General features: G+C 51.5%; 10 protein-coding genes across 10 annotated transcripts; 7 read left to right on the forward strand and 3 right to left on the reverse strand.

The window, feature by feature from the left end:
* Positions 1 to 39: 39 nt before the first annotated feature.
* Positions 40 to 1,766, forward strand: J4E93_005409 (uncharacterized protein; the record flags this gene model as incomplete). Its single annotated transcript, XM_049343330.1, has 5 exons — positions 40 to 412; positions 485 to 713; positions 762 to 1,254; positions 1,304 to 1,622; positions 1,672 to 1,766. 5 exons carry the CDS (start codon positions 40 to 42, stop codon positions 1,764 to 1,766), a joined length of 1,509 nt encoding a protein of 502 aa, XP_049199423.1.
* Positions 1,767 to 2,036: 270 nt separating this feature from the next.
* On the forward strand, positions 2,037 to 2,693 carry J4E93_005410 (uncharacterized protein; the record flags this gene model as incomplete). Its single annotated transcript, XM_049343331.1, has 1 exon — positions 2,037 to 2,693. One exon carries the CDS (start codon positions 2,037 to 2,039, stop codon positions 2,691 to 2,693), a length of 657 nt encoding a protein of 218 aa, XP_049199424.1.
* Positions 2,694 to 4,052: 1,359 nt separating this feature from the next.
* On the reverse strand, positions 4,053 to 5,728 carry ESA1 (Histone acetyltransferase; the record flags this gene model as incomplete). The annotated part of the gene is made up of 3 exons (XM_049343332.1): positions 4,053 to 5,453; positions 5,562 to 5,589; positions 5,646 to 5,728. The coding sequence occupies 3 exons, from the start codon at positions 5,726 to 5,728 to the stop codon at positions 4,053 to 4,055; spliced, it is 1,512 nt and encodes a 503-aa protein (XP_049199425.1).
* A 276-nt stretch (positions 5,729 to 6,004) lies between these two features.
* J4E93_005412 (uncharacterized protein) lies at positions 6,005 to 7,081 on the forward strand (the record flags this gene model as incomplete). The annotated part of the gene is made up of 1 exon (XM_049343333.1): positions 6,005 to 7,081. The coding sequence occupies one exon, from the start codon at positions 6,005 to 6,007 to the stop codon at positions 7,079 to 7,081; it is 1,077 nt and encodes a 358-aa protein (XP_049199426.1).
* Positions 7,082 to 7,932: 851 nt separating this feature from the next.
* J4E93_005413 (uncharacterized protein) lies at positions 7,933 to 9,224 on the forward strand (the record flags this gene model as incomplete). Its single annotated transcript, XM_049343334.1, has 3 exons — positions 7,933 to 8,147; positions 8,214 to 8,578; positions 8,632 to 9,224. 3 exons carry the CDS (start codon positions 7,933 to 7,935, stop codon positions 9,222 to 9,224), a joined length of 1,173 nt encoding a protein of 390 aa, XP_049199427.1.
* A 244-nt stretch (positions 9,225 to 9,468) lies between these two features.
* On the forward strand, positions 9,469 to 10,413 carry J4E93_005414 (uncharacterized protein; the record flags this gene model as incomplete). The annotated part of the gene is made up of 1 exon (XM_049343335.1): positions 9,469 to 10,413. One exon carries the CDS (start codon positions 9,469 to 9,471, stop codon positions 10,411 to 10,413), a length of 945 nt encoding a protein of 314 aa, XP_049199428.1.
* Positions 10,414 to 11,560: 1,147 nt separating this feature from the next.
* J4E93_005415 (uncharacterized protein) lies at positions 11,561 to 12,058 on the reverse strand (the record flags this gene model as incomplete). Its single annotated transcript, XM_049343336.1, has 1 exon — positions 11,561 to 12,058. One exon carries the CDS (start codon positions 12,056 to 12,058, stop codon positions 11,561 to 11,563), a length of 498 nt encoding a protein of 165 aa, XP_049199429.1.
* Positions 12,059 to 12,503: 445 nt separating this feature from the next.
* J4E93_005416 (uncharacterized protein) lies at positions 12,504 to 12,914 on the reverse strand (the record flags this gene model as incomplete). Its single annotated transcript, XM_049343337.1, has 1 exon — positions 12,504 to 12,914. One exon carries the CDS (start codon positions 12,912 to 12,914, stop codon positions 12,504 to 12,506), a length of 411 nt encoding a protein of 136 aa, XP_049199430.1.
* An 874-nt stretch (positions 12,915 to 13,788) lies between these two features.
* Positions 13,789 to 15,054, forward strand: J4E93_005417 (uncharacterized protein; the record flags this gene model as incomplete). The annotated part of the gene is made up of 3 exons (XM_049343338.1): positions 13,789 to 13,843; positions 13,892 to 14,072; positions 14,124 to 15,054. The coding sequence occupies 3 exons, from the start codon at positions 13,789 to 13,791 to the stop codon at positions 15,052 to 15,054; spliced, it is 1,167 nt and encodes a 388-aa protein (XP_049199431.1).
* A 3,794-nt stretch (positions 15,055 to 18,848) lies between these two features.
* J4E93_005418 (uncharacterized protein) lies at positions 18,849 to 19,870 on the forward strand (the record flags this gene model as incomplete). The annotated part of the gene is made up of 2 exons (XM_049343339.1): positions 18,849 to 18,854; positions 18,965 to 19,870. The coding sequence occupies 2 exons, from the start codon at positions 18,849 to 18,851 to the stop codon at positions 19,868 to 19,870; spliced, it is 912 nt and encodes a 303-aa protein (XP_049199432.1).
* Between the last annotated feature and the right edge of the window lie 4,452 nt (positions 19,871 to 24,322).

The raw sequence follows: 24,322 nt of genomic DNA on the forward strand, positions 1-24,322 counted from the left end.
AGTTCGCAAAAGGACACCGCAGACCGGGAATTTGGAGCCATGTCGTCCAAATTTCACAGTCTCTTCGACATTCAGCCTGCCTCCGTGACCAACCCAGAACCGACATACCAGAAGGGCAAGGGCAAAGCACCGCAAACGCTCGGCGATGTAGGCGTACTACCAGACGTCGAACTCGCAGACTTTGCTTCTCGCAAAACAGACGATAACCGACAGGCATCGTATACAGAGCATGAATTGCCCAAGGGCGCACAGACCCCGAAGACCCCTAATGAACTCGAGATGAGTCGTCCGGCCACACCGAATCGAGAAGATGCGGTTGGTACCATCAGGACCTGGAACGCTCAACCGATGACCAAATGGAGAATTCTTTGCTGTTGCTTGATCTACTTTTCAAACGGAATCAACGACTCAGGTGAGTTGAGACATTGATATAGACCTGCCATTTTTGGATTACTTGATCGAATCAAGACTAACCAGTGGCCAGTCGTCGGTGCTTTGATTCCGTACATGGAGTCGTACTACCACATCTCGTACTCCATCATGTCTCTGGTCTTCATTGGTAACGCCATCGGTTTCATCTCTGCCGCCTTCTTCACGAACACGATCCTAGGCAAGTTCGGAAGGGCGAAGACTCTGATCATAGCAGAATTGATACAGTTGTCTGCATACGTTATCCTTGTTTGCACTCCTCCGTATCCTTTGGTCGTTGTATCGTAAGTATCAAATCTTGAAACTCAGTAACGCACCGTTGACAATTTCAGATTCTTCCTCTTGGGATTTGGTGCAGCCATCAACTTGGCCCTCAACAACGTCTATTGTGCGAACACTCATCCACCTTCTGTCATCCTTGGCCTCTCGCACGGTAGTTATGGCGTCGGTGGAATAGTTGCACCCATCATCGGAACAGCAATCGTCTCACAAGGAATTCTGTGGTCGCGCTTCTACTTCCTTACCGTCGGACTGCGACTTTGCTGCATCGCTTTCGCAGCATGGTCCTTCTGGTCATACACGGAAGACTCTGAGGAGACGCTCTTGGAGACTACGACCAGCAGACAAACTGCTGCGGAAGACGCTGCCTCTAAGATGAAGAACCTTAAGCTCGCTTTGAAGAACAAAGTCACGATCTTCGGCGCCTTGTTCATCTTTGCATACCAAGGAGCCGAAGTAAGCATTTCAGGCTGGTTCATCTCATACCTCATCAATTACCGTAACGGTGACCCTGCGAAGGTCGGATATGTCACAGCAGGCTTCTGGGTATGTATAATTGCTGTGTATTGTTTCGCCTCTGCTGATTGTTGAATAGGGAGGCATCACGCTTGGTCGTTTTGTACTCACTCACGCTGCGCCCAGGATAGGCGAGAAGAGATTTGTCGTCATCCTCACTCTCGGCACGATAGCCCTTCAACTTCTGGCATGGTTGACACCGAATTTGATCGGAAATGCAGTCGCTGTATGCTTGTTGGGCTTGTTGTTGGGCCCCGTCTACCCATGTGCGCAGACCATCTTCTCGCGCCTCATGCCTCGTCATATTCAAACCACTGCAATCGGATTCATTGGCGGAGCAGGAAGCTCAGGTGGTGCGGTTGCGCCCTTCACAACTGGTGTTCTCGCGCAAGCTTCCGGTGAGTGACCCTTATCCTATGCGCAATCATCAGGATACTAATTCTCTAGGTACTTGGGTACTGCACCCCGTTGCAATTGGCATGTACGCTGTTATGCTTGCTTGCTGGTTCGCGCTACCTAAGGTGCGCAAGCGGACTGAGTAGACTTGTCGATTCTGCGACAATGTCGGGCCTGGTACACGCCGTGACCGAACTGTTCGTCTAGTACGACAAATGCGAAGGCTGATGATAGGCCACCATGACATCATTTGGAGACCACCAACATTGCGGGACCCGCGGAACGCGTTGTTCACCAACAAGATGACCACATCAACGCCCAAGTATATAGCAAAGCGTGCCTGCTCCTCGTGAGTTGCTCACAAATTGGAAACCATCTTCAACAATATCCCAAAACACAATCTCGCACCGTCCAACATGTCCGCGACACAAACCATACAGATCTTGAGCATATCCACCGCGCTGTTGGCGTCGGGCGGCATCGCAGCATTATCTCTCTTCGACATCCCAATGTTACAATCACAGCCAGCATCTCGATCTCTCCCAATGATACGCTGGCTCTTCTCAAGAGGCTCCCACACGTTTCCAACAGCCGCAATCACATCCGCATCCGGCTTCGTCTACCTCGCATACAAATCTCTTCCACCATCTTCTGTCAACTCGATTTCCTCAATCATTCAGCATGCGGTCAAGGGCAAGCCAGGCCTTTATCTCGCCGCCGCGGCGCTCTCCTTCGGCATCGCGCCAATCACGGGTCTGGCCATGATACCCACGAACTTCGCCCTTATCAAGAAGAATGAAGAGTTGGGCGGGAGCCGAAGTAAGGCGTCTGCCGAGTACCGGGAGAAGGCTGGGTCTAAAGAGCGGAGCGCTGATGAATCCGTGGACAGCAAGGATGACGTGAGTCAATGGAAGGATTTGAGTGTACCGCAAGAGAAGACGGAGAGGAAGAGTACTCCAGCAGAGGATCGAGAGGTAAATGAGCTATTGGATAAGTTCGGAAAGTTGAACATGCTCAGGGCGGTAGCTATTGGCTCGGGTGGTATCGTGGGGTTGATGGCTGTTTTGGCGTAGGCTTTGTTATGTTGCTTTATGTTGCTATATGACCCGAAGTATCCGTAATCCAGCCAAGCTCATCTAGCTCCCCGGACTAGGCGGCTCGCATCATGTTCAACGAATTAGATTGCATGCATGTTGCGAGCACGACATTGATTGCACGGCTGACGTGAGCTGCTGGCTGACTACCTGTTGTGTAAGATACCGGAAGCGGAAGCGGAATGGGCACGGCGATAAGCGTATACCATGCGTAACATTCAGCTTGCTTTCAGCTCTTCGTGCCAGTATGTAGTACTATAAAGCCTTGATTAATCACCATAGCAAAATCTGATCCAATCTTATCATTGCGACACCCGTGCAACATGCATCGCATATTCCTCCTCCCAGAACTCCTCATCCAGATCGTCACTCTCCTCCCCCCATCCGAACTCCCCATATACGCCTCTGTCTCCAAGCACTGGCGAGAAACACTTCGCCTCAATCTCCCTCCGCGCCTTCTTCCTCTTCGCGACGCTTCATCAGCAATCACTTCCACTGCTACAAAGCCCGATACGCTTGACAGACTTCCACAACCTGTTTCCTCTCTCGCCCAGGGCATTCTCGCTCGAACGACTCAATGGATGAATTCTGGCTTGCCATTGGATATCTCGGATAACTACTACTTCTGGCATGAAGGCGCTTATGGGAATCTTCTTTCTGCGCTTGTCCCGTTCTTGCATCATTGGCTGGGGAAGTATGTGTGTGAGCTGATAGGTGGACTGGACGAGATGGCGAGGGGAGAGATGGGGATCTGCTTTAGGACGCGAATGAGTATGGGGGAGTTTGATGAGTGGTTCGCGAGGTGTGAGGGCGAGACAGAACAGGGCAGGATTAGTATGTGTGCATACTTGACGAGACCTTTGACGCGGAGTGTAGAGATCTACTGTGTGGAGGGTGCGGAATGGGATCGGGAGTATCGGAATGTTCTACACAGACATGGAAGGAGAGATTGGCAGCAGCGATGTGTGAGAGTGGAGCGAGAAAAAGGTGTTATGATGGGGGATGTTGTTGAAGAGTTGAGAAGTGTCCTGAAGACTGATAAAGCTGAGGCGGACACTGGAGAGACGATACAGGGAGATGTGATGCTGGAGTGGAGTTTTGAGGAAGCCGCAAGCAGAATGACATGCTTTGAGTGGTTCGACGGCACTGGATAAGGAAAGAAACACCGGGATGGAAGCGGAACGATTCGAGCAGACGATGGACGATCTACAGTGTTATCAATATGGGTCTGGGTATACCATGAAGAAGTAACAGCCAACACCATGCGCCAAGCCAATGCCCACTGATCAGAATATTGACCAAAAGGATTGCGCCGATAAACATACTCAGGACAAACGTTCACCAATTCCATGTCCTGCTTGCGGCCGAGAACACAGGTGGTTTCCAAATCAGACGATCAGGATCAATGCTCCTCTTGCCCTTCAACTTCTCCTTCGCCTTCTGTCTCTCCCGTTGCGCGATAACTGCATCTGTGAGGACGACAACATGCTGGTTCTTACTGTATCGCAGCATGTTCAAGTTTTGCAGGGTATGCAGCACGTCGTTCGTCGTCATTGCTGTCGCAGCGCCCAAATCCTCGATGTTAGCTTCGGTTCGGCCAGGCTCCATTAGAATATCGACAAGAATCTCCTGCCAGTAGGCACGATATCCGAGCAGACCCAGATCAGACAACGGCTTCTCCGGAGATCCGAGCTTGTTTTCACGCTTGGAAAGAAGGTAGGAAAAGTCGATAAGCAGTTTACCGAATCCTTTCCGCTGGTATTGAGGCAGCGTGAGAATACAGGCTACGTTGTAGCCTTCTGCCGATTCTTTCTCTTTGGAAAAGTAGCCCACAAAATGGCAGCCGTGTTCGTCGCGCGTGCACATACAGTAGAACAGAAAAGGGTCGACGTCGTAGTAGAGTGTCTTGTGATCCAGGAAGAGTTTCGAAAGTAGACAGAGATTTCGACACCACGTCCGCTGCCGCCTCCCGTCAATCTCGAAGAAGGACACATAGTCGTCTCGGTATATCTCGTTGCCAGGCGGGTGGAGCAGGTGGCACTTTGTGCGGTGGCGTTCGAACTGCGTTACTTCACCATAGTACCCAAGGCAGAATTCGCAGATGTAGACTACATCCGAATCGACAAAGTCGACTGGGTAGGGTGAGAAGTACCAAGGCTCGACCTCGAATTTGCCCATCTGGATCTTTTCTAAGTTACGCACCCGCGAAATCTCGGTCTGGTTCTGAGTCATAGACCCGGATGTGCGTAGCTTCTCGATTTCATCTTCTCTCGAGTAATCCTGGGGTGGCATGGCCTTGGCTGCTGCGGCGGCATCCTGCACGTCGACAAGGTCCATCTCCTCATCCTCGGGTTTCGGTGTGCCATCGGTGACTTCGCTGGTGACTATGAGTTCTTGGTTTTCCTTGCCACTTGCTTTGGACGGCTTCGGTGCTTTCCCTGGCAGATTGCTAGACGTCGATTCTGGAGTGCCTGAGATCTCACGATCAAGTTTGCTGCGGGATCGCTTGAGATTCTTCTGGTCAGACTTTGAGGGCGCCTTGTCGGTCTTAACGGCAGTGCCCTTCTTCTTGTCTGCTTTCTCGGGCGCAGGCCACTCAACCTCTCTTGACAGATCTATCCGTTCGGCTTCGATCCATTCATCCAGACGCTTGTTGAACTCTTCATAATGAACGTAGAACTTGGGCCTTCCTTGCCTGGTTTGGATCGACAGAATTTCAGCTTTACGCTTCTCGCCATCCTGTAAAGTGTTAGTCTAAGTACCGACTAGCTATTGATGTTGCTGTTTTGATGTTCATGCGGCTGGGGTTTGCATCGCGCATCGCGAAGTTGCGCGCTATTCACGTACCTTCTCAACCCACGCCTTCACGCCAGTCCTGCACGCAGCGCGTCAGCATACATATACAAACTGTGCGCATGTTGTCGCACTTACCTCAGCTGTGCAAGGGTGGCAAAGCCTGTTTCTACGGGTGCCGGCGTCCCAGAGGGCTCATGCGAGTTTTCTCGAGGCGCCATGGCGATGCGACACGCGTTTCTCGATACTGGTAGATTTTGGGATCTGTTGTGAGGTTTGATGTCGCGATGATGTTGGGGGTGCTGGTCTCAGTCGCGATGTTGCCGCCTGCCGATCGGGCCTTTGCGCGCGTTCGAGCCGACATCTGGAAGGTGCTAGCGCAGTTCTGAACTTTTGCTCGCGGGGACTGAGCGGAGAAGCGCAAACGGCCAACATCTTCGACAACCACTGACAGGACGACACTCACACCGCTATGACGCGCAGGTGACGACAACAACATGGCTCCAATCGATCCCAGCACTCTGTCCAGCAACTGGAAGATATTGCAGCAGCGACTCAAGACCTCAACGCCTGCGACACCTCCGAAGAATAAGAAGTTTGAAGACGAGAAGCAGTCTTCGCTCAAGCGCAAGCGACCTCAGCACGCCAATGGGAAGCACGGAGATGCATCACCAAAAGCTGTAAACGGCTCCCAGAAGAACACACCGCGAAAACCTCTGCCCTCGAGAAAGCGACAGAAGATGGAGGAGCCCGCGTCTGTCGGCGCTTCAGCCAAGCAGCACAACGCCAAAACCCTCTCCAAGAGCATCTCGATGCCCTCTCTCAAGAAGGCACCCCTTCTGAGCGATCCCAAGGATGCCGCCGCAGCCGTCTCCATCCTCGAACCACATCCCGACTTCCCCGACATCGAAAACGAAGGCGTATCAGAGGTAGCACTGCCCGGAAAATACGTCGCATTAGATTGTGAGATGGTGGGAGTTGGACCAGAGCCCAACCGTGACTCTGCGCTGGCAAGAGTGTCGCTAGTCAACTTTCACGGCCATCAAGTCTACGATTCCTACGTCCAGGTGCCCCGAGGCATCGAAGTTACCGACTATCGAACCGCAGTCTCTGGCATCGAGCCTAGACATCTCCGCAAAGACGTTGCGCGACCCTTCGACGAAGTACGAAACGACCTCAAGATCCTCCTCACCGGGCGCATACTCGTCGGTCACGCGGTGAAGAACGATCTCGACGTGCTCATCTTGAAGCACGACAAGCGCTTCATCCGCGACACATCCAAGTTCTCAAAGTTCAGAGAGTTGGCCATAATACCGGGGCGCACCCCAGGTTTGAAGCTATTGGCAGACAAACTCTTGGGTGTAGAGATTCAGGTCGGTGCTCATAGCTCGGTTGAAGATGCTAGGGCTACTATGGCACTGTTCAGGTTGGAGAAGGACAGCTTCGAGCACGAGGTCAGGCAGAAGTACGGCAACATCCGTCTCGACGCAGCTGGGCCAGAAGTCGACGTCGGCGGTGGTGATGAAATAAAGAAGAAGAGCCGGAATAGGAAGAAGAAAAAGAAGAGGAACTAGTAGGCTGAGACGTGTACTCTCACAGTTGCTATTGTTCTTGGTCTTGCTGCATTTACTTGGAGTCTTGCATGGCATGGATACCCTGAAAAGTTCACATGTATTTTTACATCTACTATTGGATCATGTATTGTCGGTAGCTTCTATGGCTCTGATCATGGCTGTTCTTGCAGCCCCCAATCTATCATATATTTCCTCTATGTGTATTTAGCAAATAGATCTCTTCCGATGAAGCCTTCTCGCGTTACAGTCCATGTCTGAGGCAGCCTCACCCCGAGACCGATAGTATTACACTGGAGTTTAAATGTGCAATTGAGGCCAGGACTTTTGCATTCCGGCTCGTCATGCACGTTGCTGACGTGCTAATGTTCTTAAATCCGCCAGGTGGTACCACTGGTATGCTATCTTCGTCAACTTCACCAGAAACTTTACTGGATTCTCTAAGCCGGTCCGAATTTGAGGAGGGCACCAATCTTGGCGTCGCCTGCACTCGTCCGACACGTGAAGCTTGACGATGTTTTGCTCGGACCTTAGCGGAGATAGCATCTACCATGACCAAATATCCCCACATTGAACGTGGGAAGCCTCGGGAAGGTGCCCCTCCACCGTCTTAACGCCATCCGACAAAGATCGGCCCCGACAACCGTCGGCAGTCTCGAACTTGGACGCAATAGACGAAGAGACCGAAGATGGACCCTGAGGTACTCCAGCGTAACACGTCATACGCATGTAAAGACTGAGGAGATATAAGAAGAAGCCATGTCCTGCATTGAACCCCTCACAACAACTCGCACTTCCATCACCAATTTCTAAACTCCACTACCTTTCCAAAGTTCCCCAACTACTTTTTCAAGATGCCTTCTCCATTCGGTGACGCACCCAAGGCGGCGTCCCTCCTGGACTTCCACCGCGTCATGTCGCCCACTGCCGGTGTTCGCGTTTCTCCCCTTTGCTTGGGAGCGATGAACTTTGGCGATGCGTGGGAGGGCATGATGGGCAAGTGCGACAAGAAGACCGTGTTTGAGATTCTTGATTTCTTCCACAAGCAAGGTGGCAACTTCATTGATACGTGAGTCTCCATAACTATGCTCTATTTGGGGACCTCGTGGTGAGATGGAAGCTAACATTGTCACAGCGCAAACAACTACCAAAACGAGGAGTCTGAGACCTGGATCGGCGAGTGGATGAAGGAGCGAGGCGTACGTCACGAAATGGTCATCGCCACCAAGTTTACCACCTGCTTCCCTGACCCGAACAACTCTCCTCGACAACGTATCAACTATGCTGGTAACAGCACAAAGTCTCTCCGCGTCTCGCTTGAGGCATCCCTCAAGAAGCTCCAGACTGATTACATTGATCTGCTGTACGTGCACTGGTGGGACTTCACGACCTCTATCCCTGAGTTGATGCAATCGCTCAATGCCGTTGTCAACTCTGGCAAGGTCCTGTACCTCGGAATCAGTGACACTCCTGCTTGGGTTGTCAGCAAAGCCAACGAATGTAAGCATCGTCATATGGCAAGCTTTGGCACCTGTGACTAACGAGATATTTAGATGCCCGCAACCACGGCCTCCGTGGCTTCAGTGTCTACCAAGGTCGCTGGTCCGCAGCCGAGCGCGACTTTGAGCGTGAGATCATCCCCATGGCACGCGAAGAAGGCATGGCTCTATGCCCATGGGGTGCCCTTGGTGGGGGTAACTTCACCACCGAAGAGAAGCGCAAGAACAACGAGCAAGGTCGTAACTTTGGCCCTGCTTCTGAGAAGCACATCGCAATCTCCAAGAAGCTCGAAGCGGTCGCCAATCAAAAGAAGACTCAGGTCACTAGCATCGCCCTGGCCTACGTACGCCACAAGTACCCCTTCGTGTACCCAATCGTTGGCGGTCGCAAAATCGACCATCTCAATGGCAACATCGAGGCGTTGGCAATTGAGTTGAGCGAGGAAGAGGTTGATGACATTGATTCCGCTGTTCCTTTCGAGATTGGCTTCCCGATGAACTTCCTCTTCGAGTTCAGTGGTAACAAATACAAGAACACCATGACCAGCTCGGATGTGGGTCTCCTGGCGTACGCTGGACCTCTGGAAAGTGTACCAGTACAACAAGGCCCTAAGCCACACCCGCTTCAGGGACACGGAGGCAACTAAGAGCCCGGAAGCTAGATATTAGATGTAAACTATAGCCGGGCCTAGAGCTTCATGCATGATACAAAATAGAAGTTCGATGATTCGATGTTTACTAGTGGTACTGATGTTTCGCTTCGTGGATGATTCCTTCCCAGTTAATTCTATCGTTGATGGAGACTCACCCTCACCTTCCGAGTAGGACCAATCAAAATCCAAGCGGGAGCCCCACTTACACACTCTTTGCACTTTCCAATTCGCTCGCTCAATGCAGCACAACACACATCACACCATGGACTCTCAACTTATCCCACTACCCGATTTCAGACTACCAGACCATCCAAACGCTACATTAAATCTCAATGGCTCCCCTCTCAGCATCATCGACCCATCCAGTCTCACTCTCGAGACCACTAGCGAAAACATTACCCCAGCAATCGGCCTAGCAACAGTCTTGTACAAATGGCATCCAAATGCACTCGCAGCCTTTCTAGACCTAGATGCCTGGTTCTCCTTAACATGGACCTTAAGCATCGCCGAAGGCACACCCGAAGGATCGAAAATCGAAATTGGACGTATAGGCAACCAAATCACTTTCGGCAGCCTGGACAGCAGCGGCGATAACTGGACGTTGATGCTTACCTACAACATCGTTCTAGAAGGCGAAGAGAGGGGAAAGTGGATACCGAACCCCAAAGAGAGTATGTTGGGTGAAAAAGATGTCACAGATCCGGAGGAGATTGAGAAGCTGGGTAAAGAGTTTGCGGAGAAGATTGTGAGGGCGAAGAGGTGGGAGACGGGGAAGAAGATGAAGCATAGGTTCTTTGTGGAGTATGCGCCCATGGATGTTTGGGGTGATGGGATACCGATGAGTCCGCATTGGCTGTACTCTTCTCTCGATCTTTCAATGTGTACGGCTTGTAAGAAGACGGGTGTTGCGTTGCAACGATGTGGAAGGTGTGGTACGTCGACGTACTGTTCGGATGTTTGTCAGAAAGGGGATTGGGCTGTGCATAAGGATGTTTGCAGTATGAGCATGGAGGATAGGGGACAGGCGATCAAGTTGTCGGAGAAGGGTGGGCTGATCAAGTGGGATGTGGAGAAGACGTATGCGAAGGAGGAGGGGGAGATGAGCGCGAATCCGAATTTTGAGACACCCCAGGTGAAGCGGAAGATGACGCAGATTACCGAAAGTAGTGAGAAGAGCGGATGAAGAGAAGAGAGCGATCCAATAGCGCGTCGGCCTCATTCGACAGCAGGGAAGAAGTAGGATTTTATTGTACCAAGAGATGCAAAGATACAGAATTATGAATTTGCAAGGCCTATCCGATTGATGTCTCCGGTCAACACATCGCTTACATACGTCTGCCGTTGTCAGATCCGATGTTTGAAAGTGCCACACTTTGTTCCACGTAAAGATGGACATATGCCCGAGAATTTCCCCTATCATTTATTCTGCTTGATGTTCCCCAGCTCAATAAGATTATATTAGTTTCTGCACCTTCCATCAATCCAAAAAGGGCTCTTAGTCCAGTGGTAAGACGCTCGGATGCAACGCTGGCTGGCACTTAACCGTGTCAGTAGGGGTAAAGAACCGGGCATACGCCAAGGTTTCGACCGTCGGCCCCAGGGTAGAGTAAAATCTCCCTTCAAGTCTGTAGCAGACTAGATGATGCAGTTTTCGAGAGACATGCGTTCGATCCGCATAGAGCCCGATGATTTTTGCGCCCTTAATCGCTCGGAATGGGCATCTTTTTCGCATTTGAATGTGCTTGATACAACTGTGCAACGACTGACCCCTCCTCCGGCCTGTGGCGAAGGGCTGGCTCGTGACAGCAGGTGAATACGTTCTTGATACTAATCATGTAGACTGGATGGGTATGTCTCCTATGATTTTGCTGCTTGCTTGCGGAGTCGTCTATTTTGTCCGTATACACCAAAGCGTGAAGCCTTCCAAATTGACCGCCATCTGCCAGGTAAAGGTGCGCATCCGAAGTGATGTTCTCAATTCGTCTGGGCGCTGAGACTCGCCCGAAACTCTCCACACCAATAGTTCTCGGTCTTAATACATCAGATTGTTCATTCCCTCATCTGGTAATAGACCAAGGAGCATTTGGTCTAATGGTATGACGCTCGTGCTAAACTTCCGTAGACCTTCTCAGGAGCGGGCACTTAATCGTGCCTTGGACTGTTGATATTGTTCTAGGTCCACTCTGTTTATAGTTGGTGCAATTCTGAAGCAGATGCGGTCAGAACGAGAGATCTAAGTTCGAGTCTTAGAATGCTCATCCTCTCTTTTTGCTTCGTTGGTGGATGTAGCGCGTGCCGTTTTGGTGGTAGGTCGGCATCGTTGTGGTCTCTCACTTTTTGGCCTCCTTCTTCTTTTCTTTATCCCACTCTTTTTGCTCCTTCATGAACCTCTCCTTCTTGTCCACGTAGCCTTGGTGCAGCTTGGCCTTCTCCCAAACCTCCCTAAAGATGATGCTAGCCTCCAGTTTCTCATCTTGCCCTTCGTGGCCCTTGCTTCGCTCTAGTTGCTCTCCAGTCTTCTTGTCGTACTTTCTTCCTCCAGCATGGTTTGCATATCTCTTTGCCCTGGTCATTCCCATCTGCAAGAACTTGCGGGACATGTCCATGCCAACAAAGTCATCGTTCTTGTCGTACTCCAGAAACTTTGCGTATATCTCAGACGAGGACTTTTGCGCGATGGCAGGTGTTTTGAAACGCCATAATGGAAGTATTTCCGACTTGTAGGGCTCGAATGTTAAAACACCTTGTTCGCCGCGGCCTATGCGATAGCTCATCCGCTGGGCTTTTGTTAGAGGTTCCGAGGGCATCTTGATCGCGTTCTTGATCATTGACTACTTTCTTAGATGTTGGTGATGAGTTCGAAAATGGTGGCAGCGAAGGGCCTGGGGCGGTGGTTGGCAAGGGTTCATGACGTAGTGGGTTCACGCTACGCGACGCGCAATCACGTTGCTTTCCCTTGCACTACCCAACACGCGTCAGGGTCTCGCTGCATGCACCAGAGCACTGTGATAAACTTTCTTGAAGCACGTCCTTCTGCTTCCTCACGAATTACAGAACAGCACTATGATAGACACACATGGGAGTGGATGTTGGGGTGTTCGGCCAGGACTTGGTCCTGCTTATATACAGTCTAATGCAAGCCTTTCTAATATCGCGGTATATGTACAGGTGGGTGGGTGCAGTCGTCACACTGGCGTGGCTGTCTTATCCCAGATATGTGGGCGCATGCAGCCGTGATACGTTTGTTTGTTGAATCTTCTCCCAGGCCTCCTGTTATTGATTGTCGTTCTTTCCCCGGGGCTTGCACACCATCTTCTCGACTCGTTGCAAGATGGTCAGTTGTTGCTCTTCTTTGCCCTCGTCATCTTGTACACCCAGCACCTGCCCAATCAGACCACCAGGCTTGGGCACTGGGCATTCCCTCTTCGCCGCCAATTTCTCTTCGATCAGGCGCTGCCTCCTCCGCTCCTCGCTCATGACGCCATTACAGCTTTCGTCTTCCGGCACTCTCCGCCGCCGTCTCCGCCTGTTCTCTCCTGTGGGGTCTGCGGAATCGGCGAGTGTGCGAGGGTCGACCGGGCAGGGTATCAGATGTGGAGCGGCGACGACGAGGAATGAGACCATGAGCGTCGTTCCAAAGAGTGAAGTCGTCATGCGCGACCGCGGGTGGAGGTGCGGAGGCATGTTGTGTGTGCGGGTTGAGAAATTAGAGAGCGAATTGCGGAGGCATCACTGGGCCTGGAGAGTTGTTAACAGCTGTTGGGTGGAATTGCGATAGTCGCCTAGAGCATACTGTGCCAATTGAGATGCCTCGAGCAGATGTGGACGGCGGGGGAGCGGGGTTGGCGGTGGTGATGGTGTTCTGGTGGAGTGAACATGGACGGCGGAGCTAGCTGGACGGGCTTGGACCGACATCCCTGCGCATTCGCATGCCCGCTGTGGATCTCTCGCCCTCGACCTCCACCAGCCCACCACCTTGACTTGTTACCTGCCACAGAGCTACCGCCCTTCAACATTCGCTATCTTCAGCTTAATAGTCCTAATAACTATCACATAGTCACGAGACCCGCGCATTCACTGCATCTGTAACGCGCCACACGCGTACCGCCACCGTCCGTACTGTTCGCGCCCACCAGAATCTTCCGTTACGAACAGCTTCGATAGCTGCAGACGCATTACGCACGCAATTGCCAACCGAAGACTTTTTACGTCCCGAAAGCCCTGCGCGGGCGTATAGCGCATAGCCGTCGCCATGAGCGCCGGTGGTAGCGACCTCGACAAGTATGGACAGCCACTCAGCCGACTAGCATACGTACGATATATGGGGCTGACACCGATCGCAGAGCTATCCAGCAGCTTCGCGCATGTCGTCCGATACCCGAGAATCAAGTCCGAGAGCTATGTTACAAGGCACGCGAGCTGTTGATCGAAGAAGGCAACGTGGTTGGGGTGGATGCGCCAGTAACGGTAGGCATTATACTGAGTTCGCACTTGGGCATGGCTAATCGCATGGCATTGCTAGATATGCGGTGATATCCATGGACAATTTCACGACCTGATGGAGCTCTTCCGGGTCGGTGGAGACGTACCGGACACGAACTACCTCTTTATGGGTAGGCCAACCGAATCACGCCATGCTGCTCCGCACTGACTGTATGCAGGCGACTTCGTTGACCGCGGTTTCTACTCGCTCGAATCTTTCCTCCTGCTCCTATGCCTCAAAGTCCGATATCCAGATCGGATAACGCTCATCAGAGGCAACCATGAATCTCGCCAGATTACGACTGTATACGGGTTTTACGATGAGTGCTTACGGAAATACGGCAGCGCCAACGTCTGGAGGTAGCTCGCAATATCGCGCTCTGGCTGTAGAGTCATGGCTAACACTGGCAGGTATTGCTGCGAAGTCTTTGATTACCTAGCCCTCGGCGCTCTCGTGCAAGGCGCCGCAACATCGCTCCAAGCCACCGATGGCCCCATAGCCGAGTCGAGCAACGCAGAGAACATGCCCGACATTGACCAAGACATCGAGATTGAAACGCTCAACGCGAACGGCGAGGTTATGTACCGCTACGCACGCAACTCAGACTCCCAGTCAAGCGCCGCCTCGCAAGTTAGCGCAAACATGGGCTCTTCGTCCCCCGTCGCCCCAACACCCGGACGAGTTGGCCCTGCAGGAACGGGTGCAACTTCGTCTGCCAACGGCTCAGCTCGGAACGATACCGGAGCGATTTTATGCGTACACGGAGGGCTGTCACCACTCGTCGACTCAGTGGATAAAATCCGGCTTTTGGACCGAAAGCAAGAAGTGCCACACGAAGGAGCTATGTGTGATCTTCTCTGGTCCGACCCCGACGAGATTGATGGGTGGGGCCTATCACCGCGTGGTGCAGGTTTCCTATTTGGAGCCGACATTGTCAAGACGTTCAACCATAAGAACGACCTCAGTCTCATTGCAAGAGCGCATCAATTGGTTATGGAAGGTTTTAAGGAGATGTTCGACTCAACAATCGTCACTGTCTGGTCAGCGCCAAACTACTGCTACCGTTGCGGTAACGTAGCCGCCATCTTGGAACTTGGCGAGGATGGATCAAACGCTGGTTTCCAAAGGAGATCGAACGGCGACAGAGCAGGTGGTGGTGGAGGCTGGGTGCTAGGCTCCAACGCTGGACCAAACGGCGAGAGGCGACTGAGTTCCGTACTCAACGACACTTATCAGAAAAACAGAGACGGTCCAGGACGGCGGTACCGGGTGTTTGAAGCTGCTCCCCAGGATTCGCGAGGCATGCCGGCGAAGAAGCCAGTAGCGGACTACTTCCTTTGAGGAATGGCGACATTACCGCTGGAATTGGAGTTGAACAAAGCTTGTGGATTGGATACCATGCCTCGTAAGGCCACCCCCGCGTTGCTTATGGGGTTGCTGTAGAGCACATCCTGCAATTCAGCTTGGGCGTTTGGAGTTTGTAATAAGAGTCCAATGAAGTTTATGGGGCGAAGACACCTGGCGCTTGATGCTGGATGAAGCGATTTAAGACTCCATTGTTGCTATACCGTCACCCGACCAACGCTCATGTCCCGCCATATTTCTGTCATGTCTTTACTTCTCCCAGCGCATTAATCATACAATAGATCTGATACCACTCCACTCTCCTCGATAACCACCCTTGATGATATACTGGAACGCTATGGGATGGTACGGAGATCGGATGTAACCACTCTCCCGAGCATAACTACATCTGAGGCTATACATCGACGGCGTTGAGTCTCGACCTCATTACAAGGTCATCGAACTAATGCAGACGTTCGTTAGCATCCGTAGCGAGACCTTGCGACATCATCCAGGACCTACCGTGTGCGGCTTTTACGTATCCCAAAGTTTGTAAGAGCAACGGCGCGACCGTGATCCTCGTCCGTGTTTCCAAGCTCAACATCTGGTATACGTTAGAAGCGAGGCTAGGACAAAGTTGAAGAGCGAACAACGTACCGACATCCGAGCGGGCGATCTCACGTCGGGGCATGAATCTGCGCAGGAAGTATGCCAGGAGAGGGATACAGGTGGCTAGTAAGGTTACGAAAGCTATGATTGCTTCAACCGACCAGGAAGACATGGCAAAGTTGGTATGATGGCAGTTTGTGATCGTCTTGAAAGAAGGTTGTGTTGGAGAAGGAGCGCAACCTCCATTTCGTCTTTTATCATATGCTCAAAAGCAGAATCTGTAATGGTGCTTTTGCAGGTTTTGTATGATTGGACAATATGGCTGCGCCTCCTGCCAGTCCGGCCTGACAGGGGAGGTCGTCTTTACAAAATCTCGCTATAACCGAATTGGGTCACTCGTGGTCATCATAGAGCCCAAGATTTTGTTGCGCCATGTGCTGGTGTTCTGTGGCGCGCGCAGGTTTTGCATAATTGGCCAGTTTCGCCATGGGTTTCTGCACCGTTTACAAGATCTTGCTGCAGCTCTGTGCAGCTAGGTTTTGTATGATTGGTTGGGAAGTACGCGGCTGACTGAGGTGAAGGGCCTCGGGAATCAAGGTCGTGTAGTTGGTGCGCATCAGACGTGGCGCACAGGCGCAGTATGCGTCAGATACGGCATGGAAACCAAGCTTGACCGGTCAGATATATAGGTATGCTCAAAAACCTTCAGCCTGGTCATCACCCTGATTCTTCCCCTCTTCTCCTCAGCCTCACGCTCCGCTGCACACGATGAACAACACTGTCAAGACTGACAGGCTCGATGAAGCAACATGGAATCGCTATCGTACAGTGATCGAGAGCCTATACTGGGAACACTCACTCGATAAGATCAATGCACACATGAAGAAGCATCATGGTTTCGTCGCTAGGTACTTCCGCTATTGTTGCAGTACGAGGAGAAGAATACTAATGCCAAGAAGCAAATCACAATACGAAAGGCACTTCCGCAAATGGGAACTACGAAAGAATCTCACTACTGCCGAATGGGTAGCCACCATCCGATATTTGACGAGGAACTCCATTGAGCTTGAGCAAGTGGAAGTGTTGTTCAAAGGACGCGAGATTCCTCAAAACAGAGTTTTGCAGGAGATAGCCCGGCGCAGCTCGCTTACGAAGAGCCTACAAGATGGTATATTTATGTTTAAATCTGGTTATCTAGTGCTAATCGTACCCAGGTCCCCATTGTCTTCCCAAGGATATCACCGTACGGCCACGGTCACGCGCCCCAACTATCGACGCCGCGAACAGCCTTCGAATTATACCAGCTTCTGCCGCAAGCTCGTCTTCTTCTATGCAACCCGAACCAGACTTTGGTATATTCACGATTGCCTCGCCCTCCATACACAGCCTCAGCCTGAACAGACCCACCCTTATTTCCGAGCATAGCTTGCCATTTTCTTGGATGCATTCTATCAATTTCGACTCCATCTCCCAGAGCCACTTCTCTTCCCAGCAGTTGGTGAGATGGAAAAAGCCTTCCAAGATGCAGCTCGATGCGATCTTCCATTCAAAACACCGGCCGCTCGTGGATGCTACATATGAAAGTCACAGTACAACAGTTCCCCTCTACGCGATAGCGTCACTCGTCAACAACGTAGCGTCGGGTGACCGTACAACTTCGAGTGACGCGTACGCACTGTTGAAGGCGCTTCCTTTCAAAGACGTTTTACGAAGCTCGAATGCCCTGCCAGCTTCGATCCTAGACGCTCTCAAAGAAAGAGTGTTTGCTACTGCTGTCAGTGTGGGGGATGTAGACCTTGTGTCGACCATGCTGGCGTTGAACATGGACCCTCGCGAGAAGATGATGATGGACTGCCCAATTGGGTCGGAACCGATGTATCCACTTCAGCTTGCCGTCGCTGCAGGTCATTTCGCGGTTGCGATAACACTTACTTCGAACATGTGTCGAGGAGCAACTCAATCACAACTTGAGGACCCAATTTACCACATCTTTGAAGGAGAGGTGTTAGGTCGTCGTTTCTCGAAACATCTTCCCAAACTCAGCGAATCAGAAAAGACAGAGCTAAAGTGCATCGCTCTTGGCGCTGGGGCCAAACCTCATCGGAAATGCCTCGGGGTTGATAATAACAAGGTTTCCGTGAAATCTCTCAAGCGGATGGTGGAAGCTTCAGAGGCAGGGATGATCGCATGGCTAGAAGCAAGCCTACTAGAATACTATTTTGCTAAGTACCAACATGCAGGGCCGCTACCGGAAGCCCGAATATCCTTGGCCATAGACGTTTTGCAATTCGTTCTATCCGAGAAGCAGCACCATCTGCCATCGAATGACCCAAGACTCAAGACAGCAATGTTTAGGGCACTTCATGCCGCTCTCCATCCGCACCATGAGAGGTCTGTGGGGATGATTCTGAAAGCATTCGCTTTTCTTGGATATCACCTTGACGATGACGACGCTTACGTGGGCGGTTCCAGCGAGCATGGCTTCATCGACAGATCAATCCTGGACGCGTTTGACGACACAAACTGGAATCTGGCAGCGTCTTTGATGATAACAAAAAGGTTAATGGCAAATTCAGGCATGGCTGATCCAATTAACGAGCAACAATCACAGCTTCAACATGCCATTCAAAAGAACGATCCAAGACTTGCTTTTTATCTGTACACCATGATGAGGTCGAAAAACGTCAAATTTAAGTTTGGAAGACGCATGGTCGAGCTCGCAATCAGTCACTGCGACTCGGATATGGCTATCGCCATCGTCGAGGATATGTACCCCTGGAGCATAATGGTTCTCACGGTTCTACTGAGTCGCGGTCAGATCATGACAGTCAGTACCCTTCTAGGAAGGAATCCGATTTGGAAAGATGCACTGGAAGCTGCGAGCGGGCACAAGGATTTTGAGCCCTTAGAGGCCATGATTTTCCACGGCTTAGGGGTGCCATTCATCAATTTCCAAGAGGGGAAACATGTGGTATTGGAGCAGAGCCACATTCAGCTTTGTTTCCGAACTGTTGCTCATCATTGCATGGCAACGAACGACTACGACTTATTCCAATGGCTGCTACACGTCGGCATGGATCCCGATGAGTTCTATCTAGAACATCTTGATAAGGATCGGATCATAAAAGGCCCAGGGTCGCACTGCTCTCTTCCCGGGGGCATAGGTACGCGATATCTTGAGGATGGCTGTATGTTGCCGTCTCTCCTCGCCATCGCGGCTGAAAGAAACAATAGGGGTTGGATGGAATTCCTTGCGGCTAAAGGTGTCTCTGTAATCGATTCGATGGCGTTATTGCAGGCAATCAAGTCGAGGGCGACCTGCGCCACTGTGCGTTTTCTTCTAGACGCAGCAAAGGCGGGGAAGTCTTCAGTTAAACGAAACTATGGTGTGGCGGCACTTCGCCAAGCAATTCGTTACCGCGACATGGATCGGATCGGTATGCTGTGTGGTATTGTCAACATTGATGAGATCGAGCCATTCAACGAAGAGTTTGTGGAGAACGAACCTGCGGTCAGTCCTCTCGGCGAAGCAATCATTGCGAAAGATACCGAAGTCGTTCGGGTACTGTTGAATCATGGTGCGAGTCCAACGGCATACGTATCCTTTGATGGCTTGAAAATGTTGGAGCACATCAAGAGTCATATGCAACGAGTAACTCCCTTACTGGCCGCTATCGACGTACAAAGTCTTCGCCTTGTGAAGATATTGGTGGAGCACGGGGCAGAGCTGCAGTACACACGTCACATGGGTGTCACCCGCACACCTTTGCAAAGAGCCGCCGAGACTGGTGGCTTCGACATCGTGGAGTACCTCGTCGGTCAGGGTGCTGCCATGGATACGATCCCCGTATACTCCGGCGGTACTGCGTTGCAACTCGCTGCTATGAATGGATTCTGCGGCATCGCGGCATTCCTGCTGGAGAATGGGGCCGATCCAAACTACCCGCCGGCCAAGGGCGATGGACGGACAGCTTTCGAAGCAGCAGCAGAGTGGGGTCATATCGACACGATGTCGCTTTTGATGCAGTGGAACGCCAACCTCGATGCGCAGTTTGGAGAGCCCCCCGAAAGTCAGTACGAGCGGGCTCGGCGGTTTGCTGAGAAGAACGGTTTCATGGCATCAAAGCGATTCGTTGAACACCTCTATGGGCAAAGGACAAGAGACGAAAGCTGGCCTGCGGGTTTGGCGTTGGATTCGATGTGATTGATATGCTGATAATGCAGAGAACTGCGGATATCTCTAGGACGCGTGTTGGGTTAGTTCAAATAGAATGCGCCACTCGTATCTTACCCAGTCTATAGGTTTAGTATGGTTATCGACTTGCGTTCCGGGTATGGACTTGATGATGGCTGGTGGACCCAAACTATGACGTCTCATTAAGATGCAGTTATAAGCTTAGCTCGCTAGTGTAGCTATCACCTCGTTCTCTCGACGCCTTTTCACTACAGTCCTCCATGTGGACAAGTTCGACCTCCTCGTCGTTTTCCTCGTGCCGAACTGCAAAGGTCCTGGTGTATGTGATCGTGTTGGGTTCAACGGCCTGGCCTTCTTTCCCACCTCTTTCACTTCTCACCGTGTCTACAATCTGAGTTGTGCCACGACTTCTTCTACTGCCGTTTCCGTTCGCGCTGCTTCGCTGTGTGCTTCCTTGTATCGAGCTGATGACCATAGGGATTGCGCGGATGAAGATCAGGCGGAGAGTCGGGATGCAGGCGCAGATTACTCCGACGTGGAGCTCGTACATTGACCATAGGACGACTTTGGCTTGCTTCCATGTATAGTTATTGTCTCCGTCGAAGAAAAAGAGCGACTTCAGGCGTAGGATGGACACTACTGTGACACTGCGGAAACGTAAGCTTGGGGCTAGATGATGTAATGTGGGCTGCAAGGGCACTGACAAGGTACCAAGAGAGAACATCAAAGCCACGCCGAACTTTTTCACCCATGTCATCTGGAGATGATAAACCTCGTATAGAGGAATAGCTATCATCCAGACGTCCAACAAAATGCCGATAATGGCATGCATCCATACTACCGCATCCATGTTGAGACATTGTGTTGGTCTTTCCATGTCCCATGCGTTCCAGAAATCGCTAACCTACATTGCCAAGGACGAAATTAGCTGGTGTACCATGAATCTCGTGAGTAAGCTTAACGTACCGGTAGACATGGGATCGCGGCGGGAATGAAAATGGAGAAGGTCCATAGTCCAACAAAGACAATAGTCCCCCACAAAAGCTTTACTGTTCGCCGTCTGAGGAATATCCGTAGGAAGAAGAAGAGGAGTGTAATCTTGACCAAAGCAGCCTGAATGAGGTATAGTAGAGTGACGACGTATAGCCAGCGTATAAAGTTATCGATGTGGTCAAATGGGACGTTCCAAACGTCGACACCGATGCCATTCGGAAGCATACACCTGTCGACAATAACGACAGAGGGTATGGCTAGAAGCACCGTAAATATCACAAGGAAGTCATCCCAATTAAGCCCATTGACGTTGAAGAGCGCGTGGTAACCAAATCGTAAGAGGATGCAGGAACCTGTCACTACGGCCAAGACGATGTTTGCGACGCGTAAATGGGTGATTTCCGAGCGAACAGGCACGTCGCAGAGAGCTGAAGTTACGTTCTTGGTGGCTGTGAGAGTGTTGTAAGCAAACGTTCAGTGCATGGCGGCGAATTGAACTTACTCAAGCTCTCCTTCACCGTACACGACGAAATTACGCATTTTTCCGCTGCACTCTGGAGCTTAGCGTTGGCACATACGCATTGCTTATCCGAAAGTTGGCAGGGTGAATCAACTACAGCTGTCGCCAGGCACAATTGCTATAACCATTAGCTACATATCAGTTGGCCCATGTTGGCTGTTACATACCGCGCAGCTTGGAAGCGAGCCGATCGCCTTGAGCGCGGCGGCGTCCTGTGCCACCCCGATCGAGGCCCATGCCGCGAGGACCAGTAGTAGGTACAGCGGCCATCTCATGTCTCGTCACGTTCGGCGACACACAGTATCCAAGTCGAAGTCGTCTGGCAAGAGGTGAGAACAAAGAAGGAATCAACGTTCTAGCAAAGGGGCCTTGCCGTTGCAAGGCCGCGACTTGTACATATGCTAGAAGGCCTTAGCTTGGCTGATCCGATCCGCCTCGTGGCTTCCTGCAGCGTTGCGTGCTAACAAAGTTAAAATGTGCGGTACCCTTGAGTCTCCCAACCAGAGGAGCCGCACCCCTCAACGTCGTCCAACGGTTCCGAGCTCAGCTGAACTGCCACCTGCGCAACTCATTTTGAACGTTACTTGAACGGAGTAGACTTGTAGCTGCCTGTGTGCTGTACAGCATGCTGAACGCATCGACGAACGTTGTGCTGAAGTCGCCAACATTCGCGCCCAAGGATTTTGGGACACATGGGCTAGGCCGGTACCCTACACAGAGCTGGCTTGTTAAACTTCGACGGTCCAGTCCACACGTCACAGGCCAGCCGAGGCAGTGCTAAGGCCCAAGGGGATGTCGGGATGTGAACTAACGATGTCGCGCAGTTTGCGCGATCATGCGCGATTCGTTCTTACTTCCACCTTAGGACGGCCAGATCGAGATGGTGAGGTAGAAGTCTCGGGTGCTTCTAACCGCTTCAAGGACTTATCACCCTTCATTAGATATTTGTAGTGACCGTCTCAGTCCTTGCGCAATATGCTCTCCACATGTGGTGTGATCCAGGGTTGTGCTGATTTTGGTGGCGCTTTCTTGTGGTGGCCGTCTCCGCGCGGAGTAAGCCCCGAACGGTGGTTCCTGCCGCTTCGCTAGCGCGGTACATGGTAGGCCCGCTCACGTCAACGCCTCGCGCTTCCAGCACAGCTACTCCATATCGGTACCCGTACGACGTTTGTCCAATCGCGAAACGGCTCTAGTGGGAATCTTGTACGAAGCGAGACGAGAGGTGGCAAAGAAACTCTATAAGAGATCAACAATCCCAATGCGGTTGCTCATGCCGAGGCTTGCCAGATACTTTGGTCATTGGAGGGCGAGTATAACAAGAAGATTGCGACATCGAATCCAAAGCGGAGGAAACGCATGGTGAAGGACCTCTCGTTACTACGTTGATTGTGTTCACGAGTGTGTGGAGCAATTCGACTTCGGAGTCACCGACTCGATTGCTCTTACCCCATCAAATGTACACCATCTCCAGACTGGACCGCGTCGTTGTCCATGCAGGAACGTCATTACGGCTGCTTAGTAGCCGCCAGACACCCGCCCGTGGCATGTTCATGGAGTTTTCCGCTTCGGTACATCACCACCAGTCCATGAATTCCTCCAAGCTAGGGACGACCTGTCAGGTACGCATGAATCGCGTGAAATATGCGGACAAACAATCCATTTTAGCCTACCGGATGTATGCGACCTTTTGAAAGAATGGGTTCCCAGTCGAAGCTGCCGCTCGTTGTATGCTAACATTGCAAGTAATCTCGTGGCGTATAAACTAGACTGCGGACTGAGAGTTAGTTCTGCTGGGCTCATCCGAGCCCAACTGTCCTCCGAGGAGCCTCAAACTGTATCTAGGGACCGGCCGAGTTAGTACTTTGACGCAATGCAGGCGTACCCGATGCCTCACGTCCCGTACACGTGGAGCCGAGTGCGAGGGCCCGTCGTTAGGTAGGCTTGTGCTTAGCCTGCTTCCAACAATGGTACAGCACGGCGCGGCAGGGCGCGATTGCCATTGAACAGCTCGATACCATGGCGAAAAGGGATCGAAACTTTCTTGGAAGACTGCTGTTATGAGCCAGGTTCACGGATATGCTAATGCGGGCGACATGTCGACATTCTCTCTTTTTATAGCAAACCAATAGATGCAGTAGGTTTAGCACGCTGGCGAGTCCTGGTGATCGTGAAGGATATAGACCAAACAAGCTCTACTAATGCGGTGTTGACGAAACTTCGCAAACAATGTGATCGTGAGGCGGTGTGCTTCTACTTAGCCGTTGACGGATTGCCAATATAGTCGGTTGTTGTCGCAAGGTAGAACTCGGGAAATCAGTGGTGGGTTAGAAAGAGAAACACTGCGAGTATTGCATGCATTAACTGGGATATCGAAGACGCGGAAGATGGCAAAAAACTGGAGACGTCATTTGAAGTCAGGTGCATCTCGCAGACATTCACGTCTTGTCCAGCCTCATTTGTCACGCAATTCTTGATAGTCACCCGCCATGAAGTGCAAACAAAAGGGCAAAAAGAAGCTGAACATACTCCTGCTCGAACCTAGTTCGTGGCAGTCTGAGGAGCAAAAACATACAACAGCGAGGATTCGCTAGTGGTCACCCACCTAACTACTAATTCGCCGGTACACTGCTTGTATATGGCTGAGCGGACAGGAAGCCTAATTCTCAGTGTCCTATGGTCGTATGTGAAAGAATAGATGTTCTGTGGTCTATATATAGTGAGTAGGGGCAGGTATGGTGAAGCTGCACCGGAATGGACAAGCACCTCTGGATACACGTAGGAAAGCCTAGGAGCAGGATCATGTCCTGTCCAGCGTACAAGCAGGCAAGACTGTCGGTCATAAAGAGGGGATTTCGGGCCCAACCAGCAGACCCCAGCTTTTGCACGCATGCAGTGCCACTGCTCGGGGTGCTCTATTCTGGAGTTGAATGTGTCTCTATCATAGACAC

This window comes from Alternaria ventricosa, assembly GCF_023758065.1.
Source record: "Alternaria ventricosa strain BMP 2768 chromosome Unknown scaffold_8, whole genome shotgun sequence".
Classification (NCBI taxonomy): Eukaryota; Fungi; Ascomycota; class Dothideomycetes; order Pleosporales; family Pleosporaceae; genus Alternaria; species Alternaria ventricosa.